The 12,670-nt window shown below is 60.6% G+C and overlaps 1 protein-coding gene across 1 annotated transcript; it reads left to right on the forward strand.

Annotated features, from left to right (window-relative positions):
- Positions 1-10,363, forward strand: GRIN2C (glutamate ionotropic receptor NMDA type subunit 2C; the record flags this gene model as incomplete). The annotated part of the gene is given in 13 exon segments (XM_082067115.1): positions 1-16; positions 19-452; positions 1,923-2,518; positions 3,166-3,280; positions 3,865-4,076; positions 4,189-4,357; positions 4,931-5,084; positions 6,324-6,449; positions 6,528-6,757; positions 6,945-7,105; positions 7,653-7,840; positions 8,381-8,613; positions 8,978-10,363. Coding segments are annotated over 13 exon segments (4,020 nt in total).
- Between the last annotated feature and the right edge of the window lie 2,307 nt (positions 10,364-12,670).

Consider the following 12,670-nt stretch of genomic DNA (forward strand, 5'->3'; position numbering starts at 1 on the left):
ATGCGAGGGGCTGTGTCCCGTCTGGCAGGGACGCGGCGGTGGACATGGGCAGAGCGCCGGCGCACGCTCTGCTACTGTCGATGGTGCTGGGCTGCTCGGCTGCCTTCACGGACCTCCTGCTGCCGGGCCCCGAGGAGCCGGTGGTCAACGTGGCCGTGGTGTTTGGGGGCACGTCCTACCCCCTGCACATCCGCACCCGCCTGAGCCCCCAGAGCTTCCTGGACATGCCCCTGGAGATCCACCCCATCACCGTCATCGTCAACAACACCAACCCCAGCACCCTCCTCACCCAGATCTGCAACATCCTCGCCAGCCACAAGATCCACGGCATCGTCTTTGAGGATAACGTCGGCACGGAGGCCGTGGCACAGATCCTGGACTTCATCTCCTCCCAGACCCAGGTCCCTGTCATCAGCATCAGCGGGGGGTCTGCTGTGGTCCTGACCCCCAAGGTGAGACATTTGCTGGGGTTTTTTCTTGGGGGGGGGGTGTGAGGGGAATGTGGGATTGCCAGAAAGGGCTAGATATGGGATGAGAAATGCTGGAGGGCAGAGGAGCTGCTGGGAACAGGCAGTGGCCATGGCAGCGTGGCTGACCAGGGTGGTGGGACGTGAGACTTTGAGGAGGGGATGCTGTTGATGGGACATGGGAGAGGACTTCAGAGCCCTGTGGAGGGACCTTCCCTGGTGTCCTGCTTCCCTGCCCACCCCCTGGTGTCCAATCCAGCCCTGAAATGGCCGGGCAGCCAACACAGAGAAGCCTCACTCGGCTGTGGCAGCGACCTCATGTACAACATGGGACGAAATAGGGGGTTTGGCTCCTTGCTGGCATCAGATGCTGTCGCTGTCACCTGCTTGCTGGGAAGCGCTGGCAGCAGAGGGAGATGGAGCCGGGCTGGAGGGTGCTGGGCAGGTGGCGATGGGCTGCAGTGAGGGTCCCATATTCCCTGGGGAGGAGATTTGAGGTATCTCCTGGCTGCTCCTCTCACACCACCCAGCCTGGACACCGGGGGAGTCCTGGCACTGGCTACTTCCCAGGGCAGCAGCCCCCAGGGTGGAGACCCTGATGGTCCTTGGGCACTAGCTTCATGCTCTGTTTGCCCAGAGGTTTTGGGGTCTATACCCCCTGGATGGCACCTCAGCAGCTCTGCCTACACCCACCAGTGCTTCTGGACCACCCTGAGCTGCTGCACGATGTGGGTGAGGGGTGGTGAGTGGGACCTGTCTGAAGGCTCAACCTCCTTATCCTTATCCTTATCCTCCTCCTCCTCCTCCTCCTCCTCCTCCTCCTCCTCCTCCTCCTCCTCCCATGGGTCTGAGGTCCCCGGTGGCTCCCACTCCCTGGCCAGGACTCCCAGGGCTCAGCTCCCCATCCGGACCACCTACCTCGTTGAAAAAAAAGTCACTTCTCTGGGGGTGGAGGGGGCGTGGGTGGTAAAAAACCCTGCTGCCTGCACACGACCTTCTGCAAATGCCATTCGCTGAATCATTTAAGACAGAATCAGATCAATTAAGGTTTGTTAATGAGAGGCCAGATGGCCGGGGAGGTGGGGCGGGAGGGAAGGAGGGAAGGAGCCGCACAGGCTCCGGCAGCAGGTAGTGAGTTGGAGCTGGGATGGGATTTACCCTCCTGGCAGAGCCCTTGTCCCCTTCTTCTCCAATTTTTTTAAGGAGAACTAGTTGGTCTCCTTTGGACGATAGATGAATTCTTGGTTAACAAGCTGAGAAATGGAGAGGCTACAGGGCTTGACCCTTTGCATGGAAGGAGGTTTCTTGGAGACCACTAGAGGATCAGTCCCATTTTGGGTGCCTCCAGCCCATGGACCTCACCAGTTCATGGCTCCCTCCAACCCTTCATGATGGCAAATTCAAGGTGGCTTGCACAGATGCTGGAGCAGCCCCTGACCTTTTCTCCTCCTGCAGGAGCCCGGCTCGGCTTTCCTGCAGCTGGGCGTCTCCATCGAGCAGCAAATCCAGGTGATCTTCAAGGTGTTGGAGGAATACGACTGGGGCTCATTTGCTGTCATCACCAGCCTCTACCCGGGCTACAACATCTTCCTGGACGTCATCAGGTCCTTCACGGACGCCAGCTACTTTGGCTGGGAGCTGCAGGAGGTGCTCACCTTCGAGATGAGCCAGGAGCGGAGCAGCTCCAGGACGCAGCGGCTCCTGCGGCAGATCGATGCCCAGGTCCTCATCGTCTACTGCTCACGAGAGGAGGCCGAGTACCTCTTCGCCATGGCGGAGCAAGCCGGGCTCGTGGGGCCGGGCTACGTCTGGATCGTGCCCAGCCTGACGGTGGGCAACATGGAGGTACCACCCGCCTCCTTCCCTGTCGGCCTCATCAGCGTGGTGACAGAGAGCTGGAAGCTGAGCCTGCGGCAGAAGGTGCGGGATGGGGTGGCCATCATTGCCATGGGGGCAGCCAGCTTCTTCCGGGCCCATGGCTACCTCCCAGAGGTGGGACGGGACTGCTGGACGCCTGCTGGGACCACCGCCACCAACACCAGCTTCTACAGGTGAGACTTGGGGACCCACTGGGGTGGGTGTGAAATGGGGGGAATGGGGAAATGGAGACAGAAGGGGTAGGGAAGGAGGAGGGTGGAGCTGGTGGGTAGGGAGGATGACGTGGGCTACAGCTGGTGGTCCATGGAGGAGACATCCCAGGCCAGGCTGGACGAGGCTCTGAGCAAACTGATCTGGGCGAACATGTCCCTGCTCGTGGCAGGGGTTGGACTGGATGAGCTGGGAAGGTCCATTCCAACCCCAACCCTTCTACGACTTTATTCTATGATTCTATGCCTCTTGGCTGGGTTTCTCCTGGAACATCTCCCCAGAGCAGCCCTTGCCTTTCCCTGGGCTTCTCTGCGAGCCAGGACCCACAGGGGTGTTGGGGGGCTTCACAGCTCTGCTTTGTGGTGCAGACGTGACACCTCAGGGCTGCTGGGGCAGAACATGCACCCTCAGCCTTGCAGCGCTCCTTGCTGGTGGGGCTTTCTCCAGCTCCCACTGCCCCTTGCATAGGGGCTAAACCTGGTCCCCAGCTCTCAGTCCCACATCTCTCCATGGGACCTGTGGCAGCCTGGCTGGAGCTGGAGGAGGAAGAGGAGGGCTGTAGAGGACTGGGCTGCACAGCCAGGGTCTCACAGACACTGTGTCCCACCAGGCACCTCCTCAACGTGACATGGGAGCACAGGGACTTCTCCTTCAATGAAGGTGGCTACCTGGTCAGGCCCACCATGGTGGTGATCTCGCTCAACCAGCACCGGCTCTGGGAGATGGTAGGACCTCCAGACCCCCTGGAATGGGCACGTTCAGGGGGTGGTTGGGAAGGGTGGGCCTGGAGTCATGCACAGGCTGGGGTCCCACCCTGGGGCAGCTTGTCCCATGCAAAACCCATGACTGGTACCAAAAGTAACCATGGGGGCATGGTGGGGCTTTGCAGCAATGTTGGGCACCAAAGGTCTGCAAGAACTCTTGTTGTTGTTGTTGTTGTTTCTTCCCTGCAATTTGGCTGAAAAGTTCCAAAAGAGGCAAAAACACAGCTGCCCACCTCTGGAGAACAGCAGCCAAACACCTGGACCTGAAACAAGCTGCATGGAGAGTTTTTGTCTAGTTTAAAAGTATTTTGGGTGAAGTTTGGCCACGTTTGTGCTCACCCAAGTCCAGTGCTTGGCGCCAGGAGGAAACACCTCACCCCACAGTCAGTGGGTGTGTGGGGAAAGGGATGTTGAGATGGGTCTCACCATGGCTGAGCTCCATGATGCTCTGGGAGAAAAGAAGGTGTGGGGAGGATGGACACAGCACCCCGTGTGACCCCCAAAGCCCATTGCCGGGGTGACAATGCACTTTTCCTCGGGGACAGGTGGGCAAGTGGGAGAAAGGCATCATCCACATGAAGTACCCGGTATGGCCCCGCTACGGCTCCTTCCTGCAGCCCGTGGCCGATAACCGCCACCTGACGGTGGCCACGCTGGAGGAGAGACCCTTCGTCATCGTGGAGAACACGGACCCCAGCACCGGGGTCTGCGTGCGCAACACCGTGCCCTGCCGCAAGCAGACCAACTCCTCGCAGAGGTGAGGATGGAGCTCGGCAATTTTGGCCACCAGTCCCTGGGCACGTGGTGTCCTGGGGTAGCTCAGAGCATCTTTGATTGGTCTAACCCATTTTTTCCTGCTGTGGTTTCAGTAGCGATGGTCTTGTGGATCCCTACACCAAGCTGTGCTGCAAGGGCTTCTGCATCGACATCCTGAAGAAGCTGGCCAAGACAGTGAAGTTCTCTTACGACCTTTACCTGGTGACCAACGGCAAACATGGCAAGATCGTCCGTGGGGTCTGGAACGGCATGATTGGTGAGGTAGGGGTGGGCACAGCATGGCCTGGTGCTTCCCTGATGAGATGGGATCGAGGTGTCTGCGGTGGGACTTGTCCCCAGGCAGGGGACAACTCAGCATGAGGAGCAGTGTAACTGTAAATCATGGTGCGTGGTGGAGGAGAAATGAGCGAGGGAGTCAGCTGAACATGGATGACACTGCGGCTGGTGGTGTTTGTGTCACTGATCATTTAAGAAGCTAATATTTTTTTAAGGAAGACAAACGTTAAGGTTGGAGGGGAGATTCAGACTAGACATACAGAGGAATTTTTTTATACTGAAGGTGGTGAGAGCCTGGCCCAGGTTGCCCAGAGAGGTGGTGGATGAACCATCCCTGGAGACATCCCAGGCCAGGCTGGACGGGGCTCTGAGCAACCTGAGCTGGTGAAGATGTCCCTGCTCATGGCAGGGGGGCATTGGGTCAGCTGGGAAGGTCCCTTCCCACCCAAACCATTCTGTGATTCTCTGATTCTGTGAATTGCTGGAGATGAGGAAATGCCTGGGGAAGGTGGTGTCTGGGTCCCTCTGCCCATCCAGGACCACCTGTCCCTTCCCCAGGTGTACTACAAGCGTGCGGACATGGCCATCGGCTCCCTCACCATCAACGAGGAGCGCTCCGAGATCGTGGACTTCTCCGTGCCCTTTGTGGAGACGGGCATCAGCGTCATGGTGGCCAGGAGCAATGGCACCGTCTCCCCCTCCGCCTTCCTGGGTGAGCTGTCTGTCCCTCTGTCTGTCTGTCTGTCTGCAGGCTCATCCCACACTTCTGGCAAATGCAAATTAGAAATATCGTACAGTTTTAATAACTTTTAAGGAAAAAAAAGCCTAAGTCATAAAGGAAGGAGATTAAGCTGCCGGCTTTGGGGCTTCCTCCTTCTTGCCTGAATAATCCTTTTATTACAGAGCTGGAGATGGGGATCCATGGTTTCCTCCTCTTCATTCCTCATGGGGAGGAGGGAGGGTGGGGGTGTGGGGGTGACAAGATGAGGGTTCGCAAGCTCTGAGCTCTGCTCTGGGGACCCCTTCTCTCTGCCGCCACCACCAACACCTGTGGTTAAGCCGGGTGTAGGAAAGGGCTGGTGCTGAAAGTTTTAATGAGTTTTTTAAAAAGCCAAGCTGAGCCTGGGAAGACGAGGAGATTGGCCAAGGTCGTTAGGAAATGCAGGCAGGGCTCTCGGCAAGGACACAGTGATGTCCCACTCAGGGAGGGTGAGGGTGGGGGGTGCCAGGGATTCCATGGGGTGCAGGACATCACCAGTCTGGGCATGTGTCCCCGCTCCTGTCCCCGCACACTGTGGGGCTCGATCCCCCCTGAAGCAAGGGTCACCTTGACCAGCCCCGGGGACACACAGAGCATCCCACCCCGCTTGGGCAGGGCTGGGGTCCATGGCCCCTCCGCCGCAGCCTCCTGTGCTAATGAGCCGCATCCTCGTCAGGGGAGGCTGCTCCTCCCTGGCAGACAAGGGCGCGCTGACAAATGGACCTCGTTGGCCCTGTGGTGAGGGCTTGACTGCGTCCCCACGCTCCCACCGCCGCGTCCCAGCGCATTCCGGGCGGGCAGGGGCTTGTGCGCACCCCCAGCTCCCGGGGGCTCTCCAGGGGCTGAGCGGGGCGGGGGGCTGGTCCTGTGCCCGGTGCAGGCATGATCCTCTGGCCAGAGCCATCACGGGGGACAAGCCGTGACGCCATGAGAAACCCTCCTGCTTATGGGCAGCACGTCATTAGCATCTCTCTGCTGATGAAAACCTGATTTTGTTGAGGCAGGGAAGCGCGGCTCTGTCCCCCTGTCCTGCAGCATCCCCCTTCCCTCCCAGTTCCCTGTGGATCTGCTGCCAGCCCGTCTCCTCTCCAGGAGGAGAATGAGCCCCGTCCATTGGGGAGGGGTCCTGGGAGTCCCTGGGGGGGCTGTGGGGTGTCCTGGGGTGCTGACGGGGTCCCTCTCACCTTGCAGAGCCCTACAGCCCAGCCGTGTGGGTCATGATGTTCGTGATGTGCCTCACCGTGGTGGCTGTCACCGTCTTCGTGTTTGAGTATTTCAGCCCTGTTGGCTACAACCAGAACCTCACCAGCGGCAAGAGTGAGTGGGGGAGGCAGGAGCTGGGGGGGAGGCACACGTCCCCAGCCAGGCTGACAACTCTCCCCTTTGTCCCCGCAGGGCCGGGAGGTCCCACCTTTACCATCGGCAAGTCGGTGTGGCTGCTGTGGGCTCTGGTCTTCAACAACTCGGTGCCCATCGAGAACCCCAAGGGCACCACCAGCAAGATCATGGTGCTCATCTGGGCCTTCTTCGCCGTCATCTTCCTCGCCAGCTACACTGCCAACCTGGCCGCCTTCATGATCCAGGAGCAGTACATCGACACCGTGTCGGGGCTGAGCGACAGGAAGGTAGGGCTGGTGATTGGGCTGGGATCCCTGAAAAATGATAAGGATTTTTGGGTGGGGAGAAGTCCCCAGGTGTCACTGCCAGCTGGGTGGGCATGGGTGAGTGGATGGAGGGCCGGCTGTGGGCAGGGGGGACATGGCAGGGACATGGATGCAGAGTGACGCTGCTCCCCGGGGGTCCCCATCACAGTTTCAGAAGCCGCAGGAGCAGTACCCCCCGTTCCGCTTCGGCACCGTCCCCAACGGCAGCACCGAGAGGAACATCCGCAGCAACTACCCCGACATGCACACCCACATGGTGAAGTACAACCAGCGCTCCGTCGAGGATGCTCTCACCAGCCTCAAAATGGGGTACGGCTCCCCCAATGGGGTACAGTTCCCCCCAAATGGGCTGTGTCTCCCCCAGTGGGGTATGGCTGCCAGATCTGGGGTACAGCTTCTCCAAATGAGCTGTGGCTCCCCGGGGTGGGGTATGGTGCCTCCCAGGTGGGGTAGGGCTTCCTCAAGTGGGGTACAGCCCCCCTCAAATGAGATGTGGGCTCCCCAGGCTGGGTACAGCTCTCCCAGATGGGATATGGCTTTGTATGGCTTCCCCACCTGGGGTACGGGTGCCCCCAAACAGAGTACAACCCCCTGCAGATGGGGTACAGCTTCATATAGCTCCTGCCAAAGGGTATACAGCCCCCCGCATTGGGTACTGCCCTTCCAAATGGGGTTATGGCTCTCCAAGATGGGGCAGAGACCCCCAAAGAGGACACAACCCCCTCTAGATGAGCTACAGCAATCTGAAAAGGGTACAGCTCCCCAAAAGGGGGTATGGCTCCCCCAGAAAGGGTAAACCCCCCAAAAAAGTGGGCTGCCAGCCCCCTCCTTACCCTTCTTCTTATCGGTGGGGCAGGAAACTGGACGCCTTCATCTATGACGCTGCCGTGCTCAACTACATGGCGGGCAAGGACGAGGGCTGCAAGCTGGTGACCATCGGCAGTGGGAAGGTGTTTGCCACCACGGGCTACGGCATCGCCCTGCAGAAGGACTCGCGTTGGAAACGGGCGATCGACCTGGCCCTGCTCCAGTTCCTGGGGGACGGTGGGTGCCTGAGCGAGCTTCTCGTCAACCCCGTCCCCATCTCCTGAAAATTAACCTGGGGAGCGGGGCTCTGGTCCCCAGAGCCTGCGCTGCCCCCAAGGCTCCTTGCAGGGTGTCACCAAGAGGCTTCTTCACCAGCTCCTTTCAGGGGACATTAAATCCAGCAGCATCTGGTGTTGAGGGGCTCATTCCTTCTGGGGTCCCTCCTCTTCCTGCAGGCTGTAAAATCCTGGAGCTGGCCGTGCACAAAATCTGAGGGTCAGGAGGAGAAGCCTGGGGAGGGGACAGTGAGCACGGCTGGCTGGCACATGGGTGGGGGACAGAGCCAGGAGAGGTCCCTGGAGAAGGACAAGTGACAGGTGGGACACTCAGCCAAGGACAGAAGCAAGGACTAGATGATAACAGCCCCAGGGACTTGGGGGTGGTTTTCTCCTCCTCCAGCCACGGTGGTGCGGGGATGGACAGGGACTGTGCTTGGGGACATGAAGCCTGGAGGGGACATTTTCACCCCCATTCACCACTGTGCATGTCTGACTCCAGGTGAGACCCAGAAGCTGGAGACGGTTTGGCTGTCAGGGATCTGCCAGAACGAGAAGAACGAGGTGATGAGCAGCAAGCTGGACATTGACAACATGGCCGGGGTTTTCTACATGCTGCTGGTGGCCATGGGGCTGAGCCTGCTGGTCTTTGCCTGGGAGCACCTCGTCTACTGGAAGCTGCGTCACTCTGTCCCCAAGTCCCACAAGCTTGACTTTCTCCTGGCCATCAGCAGGGTGAGTGATGCTGCTGCGGGCTCTCAAGGGACCCAAACGTCTTCCCATGGTATCGTGGGGATGGGCATGGCTTGGTGGGCCACCATCCCTCTGACATGCATGGGAGGGACAAATGTTCCTGCTGCTGTGGCTGGGGAGAAAAGGCAGGTTTGGGGGAAAGGGCTCGGCCCTGGCAATGAGCATCCCTGGGGAAAGGGGTGATGTAGGATGGTGTCACCCACCCTGGCAGTGTTGGGGATGCTGGGGCGGGGATCGGTGCTATCAAGACATCTCAGCAGCAACATCTCGGCTCGGCAGGGCAGGTTAATGGGTGCAGGGCCCCAGTGCCCCTGATGATGGTGGGGGCCCCCCCTTCTCTCCACAGGGCATCTACAGCTGCTTCAGCGGGGTGCAGACCCTGGCCAGCCCCAGGCGAGCGCCCACTCCCGACGTCACCGCCAGCTCGGCCCAAGCCAACGTGCTGAAGATGCTGCAGACGGCCAAGGAGATGGTGACAACGGCCAGCGTGGGGGGGTCGCTGGAGCAGGCCACCCGCACCATCGAGGACTGGAGCAACCGCAGCGAGCGCCTCCAGACCACCTTCTCCCTCAGGACACCCCAGCTGGTGGTACAGAACAGCACCGGTGCCCACCGGGCCCCCTCCTCCAGCCGGGACCCCCCCGAGAGGCTGGGGAGAGCCAAGGGTTCCCTGGGGCTGCCCCTGCCCCAGCCCATCCCCGTGGACTCCCGGCTGCCTGGGGAGGAGAAGTGGAGAGGGGCGAACCAGCACGTCCCGCGCCTCCTGCACCCCCTGAAGTTTCGGGGTGGCTGTGCGGGGGATGAAGCCGTCCCGCGTTTTCCCCACCTCCTGGTGAAGACCTCTCCGGGAGGGGATTTTGAGGAGCAAGTACTGATGGGGAACCATATTGGGGCTCCTCTCCCGCCCCCCACGTCCTCCAGGGACCTCCCGCCGCCAGACATCTATAGGGAGCACAAGTGGCCGATGGGGCGAGGGGACCAGCTGCAAAACTCCCCCCTCCTCCAGGGGGACGGGGGACATGGTGGCTCGGGGACGCTGCCCCGGCTGCTCTCTGCAGCAGAGAAGAGGCGGGAGGTGGGCAGCCTCTTCCTGCCGCCATCCTGCCCGCGCGGCGCCTTCCCCAAAGCCACCAGGACTTGCAGAGCTGGGGATGAGCCGGCCCGGCCGGAGGCTGCGGTGATGGAGCGGGAGAAGCCGAACCGGCGGGCGAGGGCACTGGGGGAGCAGGGTGACAAGCAGCGTCCCGGGTGGCTGCGACGCTGTGGTGCTGCCCACCCCCCGGCCCGCGCCGACGTGCCCGACCTGTTCCCCGAAGCCGAGGCCGGTCACGGCTGCGGTCCCCGCTGTCCCCAGGCTGCTGGCCGGCTGACACCATGCTCACCCGTGGCCAGGCTACCGTCATACCGGGAGGCTTGTCGGCAAAACCCCCGTGGCACCAGCACCATGCCGCCATACGCCTGCATGGACTCGTACCCCAACCTGCCGCCCTACCTGGGGCACCACTCGTGGGGGTCCCCACTGCCACGGCTGCACCCCGGGCTGCCGGCGGGCTGTGGCCGGGTGGCTGGGCGCTGGGACAGCGGCTGCAGAGACTGTGGGAGGCGGGGGGAACCGGCCTTGCTGCGGGCGGCGGGGACGGAGAGGAGGGACCCGCTGGTGGCCCGCGGGGTGACGAGTCCCTGCGCCGGCGGGTCCTGGCGGCGGGTGTCCAGCCTGGAGTCGGAGGTGTGACGGGGGTTATGGAGGGGGTGTCTGCACCCCTCTGCCTGCCAGCGGCTCCCGGCCGGGCTCCAGCCTCCCAGGGTCCCGTCCCGCCGGCAGTGGGATGCTCCAAGCAGCTCGGCGGGTCCCGTGCGCTTTTGGGGGGCCGGAGGAGCACGGCGAGGGCCGGGGCGAGCACGGGCTGTCCCCACAGGCAGAGCTGGCTGGGAACTCGAGGACGCCCAACTCATTGCTGCTGTGTTGCCATTGCATTTTGGCTTCATTTGAGGGACTTAAAATGCCATGTCCAGGTCATTAAAGAGACATTTTCAACTGGCTTTGGGGGATCCGTCTTCCATTCGCAGGCAATGGCTTTGCCCTCTGTCACAGGGATGCTCGTGGTCCTGTCACCCCCTCCCTGCTCGTGTCCTTTCACTGCTTAACCCTGGCACAGGCTTGTCCCACCGGCAGCAGCTGAGGAAAGGAAAATGGTGACTCATTAAGTTGCGCTGAGGGATAATTAGTTAAGAGTCATCATCCTGTGCTGAGGCTGAAGCTGAGCACTGAAGCTGCAGTTACTGCACCCGTGTTTGGGATTTGGGGTGCTGGGCACAGGTGGCCATGAGCTTGGGTCAGAGAGTGATGCTCCTGTGGCTGCGAAGCAGCGGGAAGGTGAAGCTGCGGGGGGTGACATGGGGAAAAAATTCCTCCTGCCTTCCCAGGGATGATGGAGCCATAAATCAGGTGTGACAGATGAGCTGGGTTTAATTCTTCTCTCGATGTACAGGAGCCCTCCCTGCCAGGCGGGCAGGGGTGCGGGTCACAGGCAGCACTGGGCAGGGGAGAGGGAATTTGGGGAGCAGGAGCCGAGGCCAGGGGGTCCCAGGGCAGCAGCCATGGCCTTACTGGGTAGTTCAGCATCACCCGCCTGGATGAATGTCCCCCAGGAAGCAGCTCCAAAGCTTCATTTTTATTTTCCTATTTCAAAGCAGCCGCTGGGGTTGCTGGCAGCCACCGAGCAGTTGGGGCCGGTGACAGTGAGGGGACAATGGCAGCGGCTGCTCTGGGACACCCAGCCCTGCCCCGGGAATGGCTGCAAAGCCCCAGGTAAGTCAGAAAGGGCCTGGACACGTGTGGCCCAGGGTCAAAAGCACTGACAGTGTCTGTCCGTCAATCCATCCACCCGTCTGTGTGGGGTTAAATCCAGCCAGTCCCACTCCATTCCCCAGCCGATCCACCATCACACACGGTACCAGCGCTTTAATTCCCTTTACTTACTTGTCATCGCAATTGTCTCTTAATTGCTTTGGCAGCCCCTTCGGAGCCTCCGAGCGAGGGAGGGAGGTGCTGGTGTATAAATAAAGGCCATAAATAAATAAGCCTGGTTAAAGGCAAGCGGGTGCTTGCTGTGCTGCCCCAGTTGGTGGCACCCATTTACCCAGCCAGCTGTCCCGATGCTCCTGGGGGTGACAGGCTGGCCCCCAGGTGGCTCCAAAGTGCCCTGAGAAGCTTTGCCCCAAACTGCGGCTTTCTGGCCCAAGGCAGCCAGAACACACAGGTGCCACCTTTGGCGTTGGGGCTGAGCCTGAGCCAGGATTGGGGCTGTGGGCACAGAAGGGAGCAGAAAAGGGGGGAAAATAAAAATCCCCAAGCCGCATTTTAAATTAATTAGTGATGTCCCCGGTGACTCAGCAGAGCCCGACTGGATTTGCTTCATGTTTTATTGAAGGACTTTGCTGCGGGAGGCTGAGGGCAGTGAGGGACGGGGACACGGTGTGGGAGGCTCCCAGGGGAGGTGGCCCCGGCAATGGGTGTCAGCCAGGGCAGCCAGGTCCCTGCCATGGTGATGGCATTTGCATATCATCTTTATATGTTAATTGGGATGGAAGAGCAGCAGTTTTCTGCCGATACCGGGCGCTAACCTGGGGGGTGGTGGGACAGGAGCCAAAATAGGGCACAGGGGAAGGAGCAGCCCAGAGCAGGTGGGAGCTGCGTGACCCTGGGACCAAGAGCTGAGCTGCCCCTGCAGTATCCCCTCACCCCGGGGTGCACCCGGACAAACCTGCGGGGACACAGCAGCCTGGAAGCACCCTCTGACCAGGCTTTGCAAAGCTGGGGTTGGGTAGTTTAGTGCTTAACAGCCGCTAAGAGATGTTATTTCTTTTTGGTGAAATAGTCTAATCAATCACTTTTTAATTCAGCCATCTCTGGCACCCGTGCCGCTCTGGGACACTGCGGGCTGCCATTTATGTGCAAAGAGAAATACGGCTGGCTCAGGGCTGGCCACCCACCTCCTGGGCTCAGCCCCGCCTGGGGGACACCCAGACAACGGCATCC

The sequence above is a fragment of the Streptopelia decaocto genome (assembly GCF_964273445.1).
Source record: "Streptopelia decaocto genome assembly, chromosome: 16".
NCBI lineage: Eukaryota > Metazoa > Chordata > Aves > Columbiformes > Columbidae > Streptopelia > Streptopelia decaocto.